At 46.4% G+C, this 16,192-nt stretch overlaps 1 protein-coding gene and 1 long non-coding RNA gene across 2 annotated transcripts; one reads left to right on the plus strand and one right to left on the minus strand.

The window, feature by feature from the left end:
- Positions 1 to 1,957: 1,957 nt before the first annotated feature.
- LOC142500857 (dual specificity protein phosphatase 13B-like) lies at positions 1,958 to 6,533 on the minus strand. The gene is made up of 3 exons (XM_075610152.1): positions 6,303 to 6,533; positions 4,419 to 4,639; positions 1,958 to 2,166 (listed from the first exon to the last, which is right to left on the minus strand). The coding sequence occupies exons 1-3, from the start codon at positions 6,509 to 6,511 to the stop codon at positions 1,958 to 1,960; spliced, it is 639 nt and encodes a 212-aa protein (XP_075466267.1). The 5' UTR covers positions 6,512 to 6,533.
- Positions 4,378 to 14,207, plus strand: LOC142500858 (uncharacterized). The gene is made up of 3 exons (XR_012803315.1): positions 4,378 to 4,467; positions 12,542 to 12,717; positions 14,128 to 14,207. It is a non-coding gene; the product is annotated as an uncharacterized LOC142500858 (long non-coding RNA).
- Positions 14,208 to 16,192: the final 1,985 nt, after the last annotated feature.

A 16,192-nucleotide genomic window follows, 5' to 3' on the forward strand; every position in this document is an offset into this window, starting at 1 on the left:
TGCACTAATGAATGGACCAATTTTTCCAAATAATCCGGCATACTTCTATAGAAGATGAATGGTATTGTGCGATGAAAGCTCAATTGTAATGATTATCGTCATATTTTTTATTCTGTTTAATGTTTCTTTTCATTGTAACCTCTTTGTAAGCATCTCTTTTTTTTTTTTAAGCTATTGTTTCAAAAATCCCCTTTCTTCAGCGCAATTGTATCTCCAGCCGAGAAATTCCCCAGTCGGGACCGTTTCCCAGCCACGTGTTGCGGGTGAAAGCTCCCGGCAGAGGGAAGGGAATTACCAGCTGTTGGCTTTCTCTGCCGGAGCGGACGGTATTATCATTATCCACACACAAGGCCATGTCCCGAAATACAATCCTCTCGGGGTTGGACGTGCGCGAGGGGCGCACATTATAATCATTACAAGTAATAGAAAAGGACTCAGGCCATCCATCTGAAGATGACATCGTCAATAAAACGCCTCTGAACACCCAACCCGTCCCGGAACCGGTTGGGGAAAAAATGAACATTAGTTTTCATATCCCAAATAGGCATAAAATAGAGCAAAAGCGCCCCGCGCCACCCCACACCCACTAGTGGTAGGAAACACCCATGGGGGACACTTCTGTATCCCCAATAATAATATCAAGTGCACGAAAGTAACAATTATCCAGGGAAATGTTGGAAACACAGAGCACAAGAAAAACAGGAAGATAAACGTATAGAGACATTTGATACATTGAATGTGAAAACTCAGCTGGGTTCCAGGTTCATGCCTCATTATTCGATATAAATACATTGTAACATGTTGTTACATCAATGCAAATGTGCTGCTCTAATTAACATCTGTATAGCCATTCTCATTAGGATGTAAACCGTGTATCAATATCACATGCTAAACTTGTCCTGAGAGGACCTGGTGCTGAAAGCTCACACTCTTTTTAACCATTTGTTAGCCACTAGAGATTTCGCTTCTTCTTTACTTCTGTTCTATTTTCATTACATAGAATTAGACAATTCTGCAAATCCCCTGCTGGTCTCTGATGACACCTGCTGGTAGAAAGAGGTTCTACAACACTATGCTATTTATTAAAGCTGCAGTTCAGTCAATATCCTGCATGTGTGTGTTTTTTTTTAATAAATCAGTTCTGTAGTAAGAAAAAATACTTTTAGCATTTTCTGTTTTTAAAAAAACAACTTTGAAAGACCAATTTTCTTGTATTCTATTTTTACAGCCATTTGCTAAGGCACTGCCCCTTCATATCCTGTCACAAGCCCTGGCACACCCCTTTGTCAGCCCTGCCCTCCCTCTAGCACATGTCAATGCAGGATTGCTCATGAATATTCATGAGCTTCCACTGACAGACAAGCAGAATATAAACAGATCCCTTCACTAATTATGTCACCACATTTCGACCTATCAATACATGGAGAACGAATTGACCGGCAGCTATACAGTTCTTTAGGTAATTAGAGATTGCACACATGAAACTATTGAAGTAAAAAAATTAATAAAAAAAAAAGGCTAATTGCAGCTTTAAGTCTGTGTAACGTGTATATCATAAAAAAACAGTTATTTACCAAAATGTGCCTTTTGCTAATTGAGTGCAAACTATATATTTATTCAATGAGATTTATACGCCAGTGAGATTATCTGTCTCCCCTGCACGTGAATCTTGTTTTATACCTGATAGTATCCTGGTAACTTTCCAGCTGCTGCCTGACACTGAGCACTATTGCTAAGCTTGATATCTACAATCAGTCCTTCCTTCTGCACCAAAGATAGACCCAATCTTGTCATGTTCAATTAAATTGGGTGCCTGTTGTTTCTACTCAAACACATAACCGTACACAGTGGTTTAAGCGTGATGACACTAGAAGGTAATAAGTACCATAACATTTTCATTTAGAACCCCACTACGGTACGGTAGGTTTGGTTGCTCGCTTTATTCGGGGTCATGGGCTCACTGTGACCTATGTTTTTCCTTCTGCTGTAGCCACACTTCGAGATGACGGAGCTGGCTGAGGAACCCGCTGTTCGGGCAGATATTTCTATGGCTCTTCACGGTTTTGATGGCGTCAACGATGGTCATTTTCTTGTGGATCATCAGGTAGGCGAGGACCATGGTGGGCGCGCGGCTGATTCCCATGCCGCAGTGAACAAGAACTTTACCTGCAGACCGGGGGAGGAGGGGGAGAACGGCGTGAGCGTTTCCTTTTCTGCACTTTGCACTTTTAGCCCCTTCCCTGCACATTGCACTTTTAGCCCCTTCCCTGCCCATTGCACTTTTAGCCCCTTCCCTGCCCATTGCACTTTAACTCCTTCTCTGCACATTGCACTTTTAGCCCCTTCCCTGCACATTGCACTTTTAGCCCCTTCCCTGCACATTGCACTTTTAGTCCCTTCCCTGCACATTGCACTTTTAGCCCCTTCCCTGCACATTGCACTTTTAGCCCCTTCCCTGCACATTGCACTTTTAGCCCCTTCCCTGCACATTGCACCTTTAACCCTTTCCCTGCCCATTGAGTTTCTGGCTGCACCGTTTTATAGAGCACTGGCACTTTCAATTTGCAATAATGCACTGAGCCATACCACAGAACAAAGACTACAGATATTTGTGAGAAGTTATAGGGAGTGTTTATAGGAGCAGATAGGGGGGGGGGGGGAGTTATAAGGAGCAATTAAGGGATGTTAGATGTATGATTGGAGAAAGCAAGTGCTGCATAGATTCTAATGATAAAGAATGTGGCTAGTTTCAATTATAGATGTGCAGTAGATAATATTACAAGGAGGTTATTTAACGTAAAGAGGTGTGGCTAACTCCTAAAGTTGGATTTAGGGATGGGAGATATGACAGAGAGCTGTCTTGGGCAGAAGGATTCGGTCAATGCTTTTCAATTTAGACAAGGGTAACTTCCAATAAGTGACTTAGATTTACTACAAACAACTGTAAGAAATGATCTGTGATGTTTGAGGACTATCACGAAATGACTTCTGCTATTAGTTTGTGCTCCTTATTTGAAATGACACTAGTCATACATTATGTCACATAGATTCAGATAGACATATGGTGGTGCCTTGTTCAGAGATAACTTATAATAAGAAATGCTGCGTATGTGCAGAAAGACTAGAATATCAGAACAGAAGCAGAGAGGAAGGAGGAAGAACAGATGACAAGGTAGCACCATCTTTGAAAAGTATGACACATTTGATGTGAACTACCGTATATCTGCTATATGTAAGTAATAACTTCGTGCAATAAACGTAATTATTGTGTTCTAAATCGAATGCGGAATTATTATATATAGAAAATATATGATGTATTGAAGACATTTAAACAGGGGAGGAGTTATAGGACCAGTTAGGGGAGGAGTTATAAGGAGCAGTTAGGGGACAAGTTATAGGGAGCGGTTATGGGAAGTTAGGGGAGGAGTTATAGGAGCAGTTAGGGGAGGAGTTATAAGGAGCAGTTAGGGGACAAGTTATAGGGAGCGGTTATGGGAAGTTAGGGGAGGAGTTATAGGAGCAGTTAGGGGAGGAGTTATAGGAGCAGTTAGGGGAGGAGTTATAGGGAGCAATTACCGGAGCAGTTAGGGGAGGCGTTATAGAAGCAGTTAGAGGAGTTATAGGGAGCGGCTATGGGAAGTTAGGGGAGGAGTTATATGAGCACTTAGGGGAGGAGTTATAGGGAGCAATAACAGGAGCAGTTATGGGAGGTGTTATAGAAGCAGTTAGAGGAGTTATAGGGAGCAGTTATAAGAGCAGTTAGGAGAGGAGTTATAGGGAGCGGTTGTAGGAGCAGTTAGGGGAGGTGCAACAGGGAGAAGTTCCAGGAGCAGCTAGAGGATTTATAGGAGCATTTAGGGAAAATATATTTATAGGGAGCTGTTTTAGGTGAAATTATGGGAGGAGTTATAGGGAGTAGTTTTAGGAGCAGCTAGGGGAGGAGTTAGAGGGAGCAGTTTTAGGAGCAGTTAGGGGAGGAGTTATAGGGAGCAGTTACAGGAGCAGCTAGGGGAGGAGTTAAAGGGAGCAGTTTTAGGAGCAGTTAGGGGAGGTGCTGTAGGGAGCAGTTATATTGAATGGAAAAAGGAGCAGTCAGCAGAGGAGTTACACGACGGAGCAGTTAGGAAACAGTTGTTCTGCACGATATTTTATCAGGATGCATGAAGTTTGCATCTGTAACTGCAGATTAAAATAAAAGTATTAGCTGAACTCCCCCATGAATTGTGGATGAAAATAACATTCCACGGGGGGAAGAAAGGTATAGGCTCAGCATTTCCATGACAACCGTCTGAGCCAATCAGAGAGCTGCAATTCTGAAAGTTCCATTTTCAAGGCTCCTCAAGGGTGCTGCGGTATTTTGCTGAATGGAGCTTTCTGATTGGCCAGTTGCACACCCTTCATACTTCTTATAGCCTTACCTCCCGGGAAGTCCAGAGCCTGCTTGATGAAGTTTGCGGCCTGCTCAAAGTAAGTGCTAAGGTCAAAGGATGGTTCATCGAAGGCCTCCACCCCGAGGTAGGAGATGGGCAGGCCCTGGTAGAATTTGCTCCCTGTGTCAACGTTGTAGCGCCCGTGGGCTGCGTTCAGGACGTGGGTGACGCGGAGCTCGTGCAGCAGGACCTTGTTCCTCGCGGCCCATCTGTACCCAGAAAATATGGAACAGCTCTTGGTGTAGGAACCAACATGGGCCTAATTTTAACCCCTGCACTGCCAGAACAGGATAAACATTCAAGGAGCAATCTTGTACTGCTCGGCCAGTGGTGGAAGTGGGCCCAAAAAGTAGTATTAATGCCAAGATGTTATCATATTTGGAGCTCAATTCCACCCTGAAAAAGAGACGCAGTTTGTGGGACATTATGGGTCTTGCAAGCAGGGCCAGGCTGAGATATTACCGCGCCCGGGCAGACTAAAAATGTGGCGTTCCTCTTCAGGCAGCGGCGAAATGTCAAATGACACGGCAGCATCACGTGGCGGCGCAACGTGACACCACACGACGTTCTGTTGTCATGAAAACGCGTTGCCATGTGACGTCGGGACGCTGAAAGAGGCGGCCAGTCTAAAACCGCTACTTGACTCTTCGCCGCATGTGCGCCGACCCTGGCACCCATCTTTAGTCCTGCGCACGCTCGCCAATGTCGAGAGATATTTAAAGGTGGGGCGTCGGACGCACGCGGGATTCAGAGCGGCAGCAGCAGGGGACATTGATGAGCGCACTTCTGCACTCATTTTGTCCCGCGCCGCTGCTCCGTACGTTGCTGCTGCTGCCGCTCCTAATCCAGCATGCGCCCGCCACTCCGACGCGCCATCTTCAAATGTCCCTCGACATTGATGAGCGTGCGCAGGACTCGGACACTTAAAGATGGCGCCAGAGTGCGCGGCGAAGAGTTAAGCCGTGAGGTGCGGCAATCCTTTTTGGTTGGTGCACCGGGCAAGTGCCCAGCCAGCCCACACCCCCAACCCTTAATCTGGCATTGAGCGCAATGAAAGGCATGTTAAAGTGAATAGCGCTCTCCATGGCATAGAGCCGGATACATAGGGAAGGACAGCATATGCCCCTATGGGAATAGCGTATGTGTGTTACATAGGGAATGACATCATATGCCCCTATGGGAATAGCGTATGTGTGTCCTGGCAGTTGCCTGGTCTTTGTAAAAACCATGACAGTGACAGCAACTGAGTGAACATGATGGAACTTCTACATCAGGACTGGCCAACTCCAGTCCTCTAGGGCTACCAACAGGACAGGTTGTAAGGATATCCCTGCTTCAGCACAGGTGCTCAGTCATAATGACTGAGCTATTATTGATTGAGCTACATTCGCTGAAGCAGGGTTATCCTGATAACCTGACCTGATGGTGGCCCTTGAGGACTGGAGCTGGCCGCCCCCCTGATAACCTGACCTGGTGGTGGCCCTTGAGGACGGGAGCTGGCCGCCCCCGGAGATACATAGATTTGGTCGCCCATTGGGAAAACCTGGAGTTTGATTTAATAAAGTTTCCAGGCTGTAAAACTGGGGCAAAAACCAAAGAAAAGAAAACAGCACCAGATTTAACAATGGAAAGGAATTCCCTGGGATAAATCTGGTGCCGTTCTTTTGCACTGGTTTTGCAGCTGGTAAATAGCCCCCCTTGTTGTATCCTATTGTTCAGCCCCCCCCCAGCACTGCAGGGGGTCATGTTCATATACTTTGTTTTACAAGTTAGGATCCAGCCCTTAACGCCTCCCTTGTCACGGGGGCTTGTGTTTGCCCTCCGTCAATGAAGATGTTACCAGGCTAAGCCCCCCCCCCCCCTGGTCCTTACGCATCTCCCACGTAGAGATTTGGCCAGACTTGGTCCAGGTGGCTGGGGGAACCTTCCCTGGTCCAAAGCAGCCTCTCCAGATCGGCCAGCGCGGGTGTCTCATAGAAGTCGCTCTTCCTCGGATCCATATCCGAGTCCCGATTCCACAGCATCCGTCTGCTCTCAGCGAGGCAGAGGGGCTCGCACTGATCCAAGAGTGGGGGCAGCATCTTCTGTCCGGTCCGATCTTTCGCTTGGGGACCCTGGGGCCAAAAAAAAAAAATAGTTTTTCAGATTTATTTATAGGAAGACCCAGCTTTCTCATTACACAAACGCTCTGTATCGAATTCCTTTTCTTTGACAAACCTGGCGGGTTTTAATAGTTTTGCCCCCGTTTTACTGTTGGGAAACTAAACTCCAAACTGTGTTTGTTAGAGCAGCTGCTGTGTAACCCACCAAACTGAAACAGGACACAGATATATTGTGAAGGGTTACAGAGACCGAAGCGCTGGATTCATCTTTCTTTGACTGGTCCTGTATCTTTGTGCTGTATTACTTGTGCGCTGTGGATTTTTAAGGCTCACGGTATTTGTGGAGTGAGTATCTGATATGGGATTTGTATATGGGAACCTCCGCAAAATATCCACTCCTCGCGTGGAATCCAAGTTAAAAAAGGGAAGAGAAAAATTGGACATGGCGTAATAATGGTTTTATAAACAAGAAATGGTGGAAGCACCCAATTCCATTTCACTGACGTAGAAAAATTAGAGGCGCCTCGGGGAGAGGGGATAAGTAATATTTATAAAGTAATAGCACAGACCAGCCCCCCTGTTTATTATGTTGTAGATAGGGACCGTACCCCTTAAGTTAGGATCTCAGAAAGAGCATGTCATTTATCATGTTATCTGGGAGATAGGTGACCTCTGCCAACATTTGGGTAAAGAGGCATCAATCACCCAATGTGACCCCTTAAACATGTCACCACCATTAGTACACTTTGGTCCTAGGAAGGAATGTCCCCAGAGGTTGTAATCATTGGTCAGTGAGTGGGGTTACAGTACCTTGTTGTGTTCGGTTGGTCAGTGTACTCTTGAAGCTGCTGGACTCCCACACCCTTACAAGATGGCAGCTGGATGACATGAAGGCAATAGTCCACTACTGCTAGTACAAGCATCGGTGATGTCATCATACCTCTGTGATGTCATTGGCATCAAGTTGCAATGTGCATGAGGCTTGCCCAGGCAGTTAGCTGTGTAACCTCACCTTATATAGTGACATTCAGATGAAAATGTATATATATTTCACATTTACCCATTTAGATCTCGGCAGAAGAGTATTTGTAAAGACCTGAAACTAACCTCGCCCATACCTGTCCCCGTCATTTTTGACTGTATTATCTCATCTGTCACCGGCTGGGACACAGTTCTATGCATCCACTACTCCTTTAAATGGAGATAATGATGAGGCAGAGGCCCCAGAATGGGGTCGTAGGCTCCTTAAGGGCTGCGACGTCCTGATTGGCGTGAGCTGGGGGGTCGGATAACCCCCCTTCCCCCACGGAGTGGGGAAGGCTGCTTGTCCCCTCCCATCCAGGGGGAGGGGGGTGAGGGTATAAAGAGAGGGTCCCTGGGGGGGAAGAGTCAGAGCTAACGGAATTCCCACCCACCCATCCCCAATGTTTGGCTATTGTATTAAACTGTTGGAATGTTATATTAACATGATTTGTGTCACACAGGAGCAGTTTGTCTCCTCGTCACAGCGGAGCTGCCGCGCCAGCCAAGCTCACGAGACGGAGAACGGGCGAGGACTTTAGGGTCTGTCCCTCAGCTGGAGCCCCTAGAACAGCGCGGCAGGCTGGAGGCGCCGGCTGTAGGGCCGGGCCGGCCTATGCCCAATCAACGCTGGTAAAAGGCTGGGCGCCAGCTTTAGGGCTGGGCCTAAGCTGACCCTAGGGGCGGGAGGGGGAGGGAAGAAGCCCAACATCGGCTGAATGAGGATCTCCCCCTCCCATTTTACAGTGCTTTTGGGCAGGGGGAGGGAGCGGGCCAATTGCTGGCTGCCTGGGCAAGGATCTCCCCCCCATGCACATGATACGGGTGGGGGGAGGGAGTGGGCCAAATTGGTGGCTGTCTGGGCAAGGATCCCCCCCCATTTTGCATGGATCCTGCTTGGCTGGCGGGCAGGCTGGTTGATTTTAACAGCGGGTGTTAAAATAAAGCTGTGACCTTTTCTTCCAACCTTGTGTGGTGTGACGTTATTTGGTTTAGCGTCACAAAGGAGGGGCGGCACATAAAGCCTTTATGATTATAATGACATAGCTAAGCACTTCGGTGATGGTAGCAGGGCCAGTAGGATATTGCTTCACAGTGATAATGACTTTATTCCTATTGCTCTCCACAATATGAGCCAAGACCCCTCTTAAATCTTTAAGAATGGCATGAAACGTCCCTTTTCATAACTCTGTAACCCGAGGGCATGAACCCCTGTGTAACCAAGCAATGCCCTCCTCACCTTGCTTTGCACACTTAGCGTGGCCGTGTATTCCGTCTCCGGGTGTGTCCCCTGAGGTTCACACGTATCCTCAAAGACAAATTAGATGCCAAAATAATGATCATTCTGCATTTCTTCAGCATCGGCGAAACGCGGCGTTATTGTAGCGGAACGTGGCGTTATTGTAGCGGAACGCGGCGTTAGCTTCCAGTAACTTGATAAGTGCATGTTGGACTTTGGACTGTGGAATCCGCATAACAGAGACTGAGTATGACCTGGTGTGTGCATTCCTGCAGAAGAGGGATTTAATGAGGCTAGACGAGGGGCGGCCAACTCCAGTCCTCAAGGACCACCAACAGGTCAGGTTTTAAAGATATCCCTGCTTCAGCACAGGGGGCTCAATCAGTGGCTCAATCATTGACTAAATGAACCCCATGTGCTGAAGCAGGGATGTCCTAAAAACCTGACCTGTTGGTGGCCCTTGAGGATGGGCTGGGCGATATGGGAGGTCAAAAGTACTGAAAGGAAAAAGACAGACTTGCAGTAAATCTCCCGAGAAGCGTATCTCTCTACTGTCCCTCCTTAGATGCCAAATACGTGATTTAGGTACCAGCTGTAGACACTGGATACAAAGGAAAGAAGAATGCAGAAGATAAGGAATGTATGGGAAATTAATCACAGAAAATAAAGCCAGGGCGGGGACAGTGTGTGCAAGAATGAAGTGACAATGAATTAGGGAAAATGCTCTTCCAAGTATATATACACTGGTGCTTTGGGAGATATTCTTCGTCAAGACCATGGAGCTTGTCCTCATCACATGGGGGCAACACTGTTATTTATCCTCATTTTGAGCTGTTCATAAATCAAACAAAATCAACTTAGGGAAACGTCTTCGTGTCAGGCTTCCTTTCCTTCCTCGTGTCAGGCTTCCTTTCCTTCTGCGTGTCAGGCTTCCTTTCCTTCTGCGTGTCAGGCTTCCTTCCCTTCTTGGTGTCAGGCTTCCTTTCCTTCTGCGTGTCAGGCTTCCTTTCCTTCTTTTGTGTCAGACTTCCTTTCCTTCCTCGTGTCAGACGTCCTTCCCTTCTTCGTGTCAGGCTTCCTTTCCTTCTTCGTGTTAGGCTTCCGTTCCTTCTTGGTGTCAAGCTTCCTTTCCTTCTTAGTGTCAGGCTTCCTTTCCTTCTTCGTGTCAGGCTTCCTTTCCTTCTTCGTGTCAGACTTCCTTTCCTTCTTCGTGTCAGGCTTCCTTTCCTTCGTGTCAGACGTCCTTCCCTTCTTCTTGTCAGGCTTCCTTTCCTTCTTCGTGTCAGACGTCCTTTCCTTCTGCGTGTCAGGCTTCCTTTCCTTCTGTGTGTCAGGCTTCCTTTTCTTCTGCGTGTCAGGCTTCCTTTCCTTCTGCGTGTCAGGCTTCCTTTCCTTCTTGGTGTCAGGCTTCCTTTCCTTCTTCGTGTCAGACGTCCTTTCCTTCTGCGTGTCAGGCTTCCTTTCCTTCTGCGTGTCAGGCTTCCTTTCCTTCTGCATGTCAGGCTTCCTTTCCTTCTTGGTGTCAGGCTTCCTTTGCTTCCTCGTGTCAGGCTTCCTGTCCTTCGTGTCAGGCTTCCGTTCCTTCTTTGTGTCAGGCTTCCTTCCCTTCTTGGTGTCAGGCTTCCTTTTCTTCTGCGTGTCAGGCTTCCTTTCCTTCCTCGTGTCAGGCTTCCTTTCCTTCTGCGTGTCAGGCTTCCTTCCCTTCTTGGTGTCAGGCTTCCTTTCCTTCCTTGGTGTCAGGCTTCCTTTCCTTCCTTGGTGTCAGACTTCCTTTCCTTCTTGGTGTCAGGCTTCCTTTCCTTCTTGGTGTCAGGCTTCCTTTCCTTCCTTGGTGTCAGGCTTCCTTTCCTTCTTCGTGTCAGGCTTCCGTTCCTTCTTTGTGTCAGGCTTCCTTCCCTTCTTAGTGTCAGGCTTCCTTTCCTTCAGCGTGTCAAGCTTCCTTTCCTTCCTCGTGTCAGGCTTCCTTTCCTTCTGCGTGTCAGGCTTCCTTCCCTTCTTGGTGTCAGGCTTCCTTTCCTTCTGCGTGTCAGGCTTCCTTTCCTTCTGTGTGTCAGGCTTCCTTTTCTTCTGCGTGTCAGGCTTCCTTTCCTTCTGCGTGTCAGGCTTCCTTTCCTTCTTGGTGTCAGGCTTCCTTTCCTTCTTCGTGTCAGACGTCCTTTCCTTCTGCGTGTCAGGCTTCCTTTCCTTCTGCGTGTCAGGCTTCATTTCCTTCTGCGTGTCAGGCTTCCTTTCCTTCTTGGTGTCAGGCTTCCTTTGCTTCCTCGTGTCAGGCTTCCTTTCCTTCTTCGTGTCAGGCTTCCGTTCCTTCTTTGTGTCAGGCTTCCTTCCCTTCTTGGTGTCAGGCTTCCTTTCCTTCCTTGGTGTCAGGCTTCCTTTCCTTCCTTGGTGTCAGACTTCCTTTCCTTCCTCGTGTCAGACGTCCTTCCCTTCTTCGTGTCAGGCTTCCTTTCCTTCTTCGTGTCAGGCTTCCGTTCCTTCTTGGTGTCAAGCTTCCTTTCCTTCTTAGTGTCAGGCTTCCTTTCCTTCTTGGTGTCAGGCTTCCTTTGCTTCCTCGTGTCAGGCTTCCTTTCCTTCTTGGTGTCAGGCTTCCTTTCCTTCTGCGTGTCAGGCTTCCTTTCCTTCCTCGTGTCAGGCTTCCTTTCCTTCTGCGTGTCAGGCTTCCTTCCCTTCTTGGTGTCAGGCTTCCTTTCCTTCTGCGTGTCAGGCTTCCTTTCATTCCTTGGTGTCAGACTTCCTTTCCTTCTTGGTGTCAGGCTTCCTTTCCTTCTTGGTGTCAGGCTTCCTTTCCTTCCTTGGTGTCAGGCTTCCTTTCCTTCTTCGTGTCAGGCTTCCGTTCCTTCTTTGTGTCAGGCTTCCTTCCCTTCTTAGTGTCAGGCTTCCTTTCCTTCCTCGTGTCAGGCTTCCTTTCCTTCTGCGTGTCAGGCTTCCTTCCCTTCTTGGTGTCAGGCTTCCTTTCCTTCCTTGGTGTCAGGCTTCCTTTCCTTCCTTGGTGTCAGACTTCCTTTCCTTCTTGGTGTCAGGCTTCCTTTCCTTCTTCGTGTCAGGTTTCCTTTCCTTCTGCATGTCAGGCTTCCTTTCCTTCTTCTTGTCAGGCTTCCTTTCTGTCTTCTTGTAAGGCTTCCTTTCCTTCTTCGTGTCAGGCTTCCTTTCCTTCCTTGGTGACTGTAACAGGAGACTTATCCCTGTTCACAAATGTGCCTCTAATCCAGCAGTGTGGTGGTTAACTGCTGGTAGGCAATTAACTAACACCACCTGGCTGATTACAGGTGTTAGAAAAAGCTTGCCTCTGAGACAGGAAGGGAGACTCCTGAGCACACAAGTGAGCTGAACAAGGACAGACGTCTTGAGCCTGCCAAAAGAGACTGCAAGCTGACAACAAGACACAGGGGATAATACTTCTATACCTGGATCCTGACATTGCCTTATCACACACGGGTGTGGACACCAGGAGAACAAAGAAGCATTCCCCTACAGCAACCCAGCTAACAGATAATACTTTTCTTTTAAGACTATTATCTATGTCTATCTAAGTATATGAATGTCTCTAGGATTTGGACTGGTGAATCGCTGGGCTAACCACGCAGTTAGAGAGAACTGGATCACAAATGTATATATACTCCAGAGTGGAGTGGATTTTGTTTGCTGATTTACATGTTTGCTGTGTTTAAAGCAACAGGCGCAATAAAGCCTTATTTTAATTTCACCTTAAAACAGTCTCCATTGCGTACCTCTGAACACGTCTCTTACAGTGACCCAAACGTGATTGGAAAATGAAACCAGATTCCAGAAACACCTGAGTGACCGAAGATGAGAGGAACTGAGAGATTTCGGGAGGGGTTGGACCCGTGAATCAAAGGACTGGGGTAGCAGACTGAGCCGAGTGTTCTGCAGCAGACGGAGCTCCCCTGAAGGCCTGACACCCCCAGTGGGTATACATTACAAGATGTCTGTGCTCTTAGCATCAGCGGGGTAATAGGGGACGTGTGATAAGCTCAAACACGGCTAATTTATCACATGAACGCAAGGATATTTGTTTTTAATGTTTCTAAGATTTTGGATGTCCTAAATATGTTAAATAAGAATATAAAGCCACGTGGTATCGCGTTCTGAGCTCATTAATACAACAAATTGTTCTGGTTATAAAAGTGTGCACAAAGGTGGTTGCTTTTAAGTCTATCCTTTTTTATGGGGCATTTCTTTTTTTATTATGTTAACTCTGATTCCTTCTTATGGAATCTCCAGGAGATCAGATACATTTGGTTTCATTTCCCGTTTCTTCCCTGAGTTAAATATTGGGCGAACCTTTATAAATTGATATGCCAAATGGGAAATTGGTCCGTGTGAAGGAAATAGTTGGGGTTGACAGTCTGTTTCCGGTTCCTGTGAAACACCCCATTTGTTTTAGGAGAAACAACGTTGCAAAATGCAAATGTATTATTCATGAATCTTAAAGGAGCTGTCCAAGCGGTCACATTTTAATAAGCAGAGAGATACCGGCATCCCCTACGGAAGTAGGGGGTCCCCGGAGCTGAAATGAATGGGGTTCACCCCCCGTAGAACCCCTGCTCCAATCCTATGTTAAACCCGCTTGGATTTCCTCTTTAAGAGTCATAAAGAGTTCCAATGGAAAGGAAATCGTGTCTGTGCTTCAAGAAATCAATTGGGGAATAAGTTGAGTGTTTGGGGTCTTTCCGTCGGCGATACTTCCTGTGTTTTATGTATAGCGAGGTCAGAGATTTGTGATCAATTACGTTATTCAATCAATGAGGTGTTAAGAAAGAGCAGCCAAGTATTTTCTCTTTCCTTATCCCACGCTGTCCATATTAGAGATCTAATAAAGATAGGGGGGCAGAGATTCTCTGGCTATGCAAGCAGTGGCTGAAATACAGCTCAACCCCCTTATAACGCTGTGTTTGGGGTCCAAAGAATGGCATCGCGCTATAAGCGGATCGCGTTAGAAATAATGTACAATTGTATGCGTTGTACAATAACATATTTAAGATACCAATAATCGTGTTGTAAAGAATTCATAAAGACGAAAAATTGGGAGCCGCGCTTGCATCGCGCTAAAAGCGGATCCGCGTTGTAACGGGCCGTGTTATAACGGGGATGAGCTGTAGTAACATCCGGCAAAAAGGACAAGCCACAGGGAATCTCACCAACTTTAAAATAACTTACTTATGAGAAGAGATATACGTATTTAACTATATAATTTGTCATATTTGGATGTAGCACTGAGGCTTTTTGGCTTTCGTTTTGTACAACTTTAAAATAATAATAATTTTGCCGGTCCCAGATATAACATGGTAAATATGTGAGTTCACTTTGGTCCTAGGAGGGTTTGCTGCTTTGGAGTAGAAGACATTAGGCAACTGATAACTAGCAGGTACTGATGTGGAAGACATGCATTGCCACGGTATGTATCTCCCAACGTTCCTATGGGATGGGAAACACAAATACAAGATCTATAGAGGGGCGGGGAACTAACTCTATAACGGGAGCTATAATGGTTTAATAATATATAAAAAAAATTATCATTAACTGCTAAGAATTAATATTCCACCTTTGATCTTTTTCAGATAACCCTTTGGATGCACGGACATTAAAGTGTTGACCAACAGCTGTGTCCATGGCTTTCATAGTCCATGGTCTGTGGAACCATGGTCCGTGGAACTTTATTATATTTGCGTTAGTTAAATCCTGTTCAAAGAACATAATGTGTCACATCTGTGTTGCTAATGTGTTAACATATTGGAAGACATTTCTATTAAGCTTTGTTACGTAGAGTTACATAGTTACGTAGAGTTTATATAGTTTTATTTGTGTCGTGGTTATTCTGCGTCTGTGAGTGACCTATGTATTTAGACTCTCTTCTGGTCATGGACTGCTCACCTGTGTAGGGTAAGTAATTGTATATTAGGGCCACAGGATACCTTCTCGCCATCCAAGGTCCCCAGACCGCCTCAAACTTTATCTTTTAGAATAGCTGTCAGTTTCTCCATCAGGAGGGGGCGCCGTAGGCTTTTTTCTACCTGTAGTATAGTCAGGCCTTTTAGTCACCCAGAGGCTGTAATACAACATCTAGTTGCTGTTAGGATGTGTTTAATTAGCTTAAGGGCTTTTGTGGAATACCTTCTTGGGGTTTATTAAGGAGGGCTTGCCAAGGGTTGTGAGCGATTCTAAGGCCCATCAAGTCATGTATGAGGTCATTGGTCTTTTTCCAGAGAACCTCCACCTCAGGGCACTTCCACCATATGTGGTACATTGTACCCTCACCCCCGCACTCCCTAAAGCATAGAGGTGATGGTGTTTTATATATGTTGTGTAACCGTGAGGCACAAAGGTACCACCACCTGTACATAACTTTGTAACCATTTTCTTCGGTAACAGTGTTAATCAAGGCAGCCGCCAGCTCGCCCCAAATCTTTTCTCATTCCTCCATCTCCAGGACCTCGCCGATTTCCGCCTCCAATTGTCTCATAAAATAGGTTTTTGAGTCTGCACCACTTGGGATTGTGTGTTGATACAATAGAGATATCCCGCCCATGTTCAGTGGGTTGGGCCTACAAGTAGACTCGGAAAGGGTACCATTGAATGAAGATACTCCTGGACTTTGTGAGCTACAAAGGGTCTCAACTGATGGTATCGAAATATTCAGGTGCTCCACAACTCTCCCTAAATGTGCTGAATGATTTAATTTGGGCGTCCGGCAGGAAATCTTCCACCCTGATTAGGCTCCAGGTTCCCACCACTGGACGTTCCGTCCCGAGTATCCAGGTTTAAAATCTGCATTTCCAAAAAGTGGGATCTTGTTTGAGCATTTTAGGGTAAACTTGAGTTTAAATGTATTTCTGTCCTATATATTCAGGGAGTGGGCGGTCAACGGGTTCGATGCTGAAGCCTTCGGTCTGGAGTGGGCTGGGAGCCATAATAGAGACCCTAGTGATAAGGGCTAATATCCGCGGCCTCAATGTCCACCCAAACCCGTTCCCCTCTGTCCAGATGCCACAGTGTCAGTTGACTCAGATACATGTGACTTGTGATCGGGTTAATGTGACATTAAGTAACTTATTTGTGTTTTGTGTGTCTGGGCATTAGATTGTAAGCTCTGCGGTGCAACGCATCACTTCTCCCAGTAAATATAAATATATACCATACAATCACATATGCAGCGCTGGCCACATTAAATCTTTACATCATTACAATCTTTTGAGTTTGTGACTGAAAGATTGAGCTGAAGCAGGGATATCCCCCCCAAAAAAGATTGAGCTGAAGCAGGGATATCCCAAAAACCTGACCTTTTGGTGGCCATTGAGGATTGGAGTCAAAGACTGAGCCACTGATTGTGCCACCTGTGCGGGGGTATCCTGAAAACCTGACCTGTTGGTGTCCCTGGAGGA

The sequence above is a fragment of the Ascaphus truei genome, chromosome 8 (genome assembly GCF_040206685.1).
Source record: "Ascaphus truei isolate aAscTru1 chromosome 8, aAscTru1.hap1, whole genome shotgun sequence".
Lineage (NCBI taxonomy): Eukaryota > Metazoa > Chordata > Amphibia > Anura > Ascaphidae > Ascaphus > Ascaphus truei.

Bases quoted from the DNA above. Each gene is read 5' to 3' on its own strand.
- LOC142500857 (XM_075610152.1), bottom strand. From the start codon at position 6,511: ATGCTGCCCCCACTCTTGGATCAGTGCGAGCCCCTCTGCCTCGCTGAG. The intron at 4,640-6,302 runs GTAAGGACCAGG...TTCTGGGTACAG, and splicing joins AATCTCTACGTGGGAGATGC to ATGGGCCGCGAGGAACAAGG. The intron at 2,167-4,418 runs GTAAGGCTATAA...CCCGGTCTGCAG, and splicing joins GGCTCTGGACTTCCCGGGAG to GTAAAGTTCTTGTTCACTGC.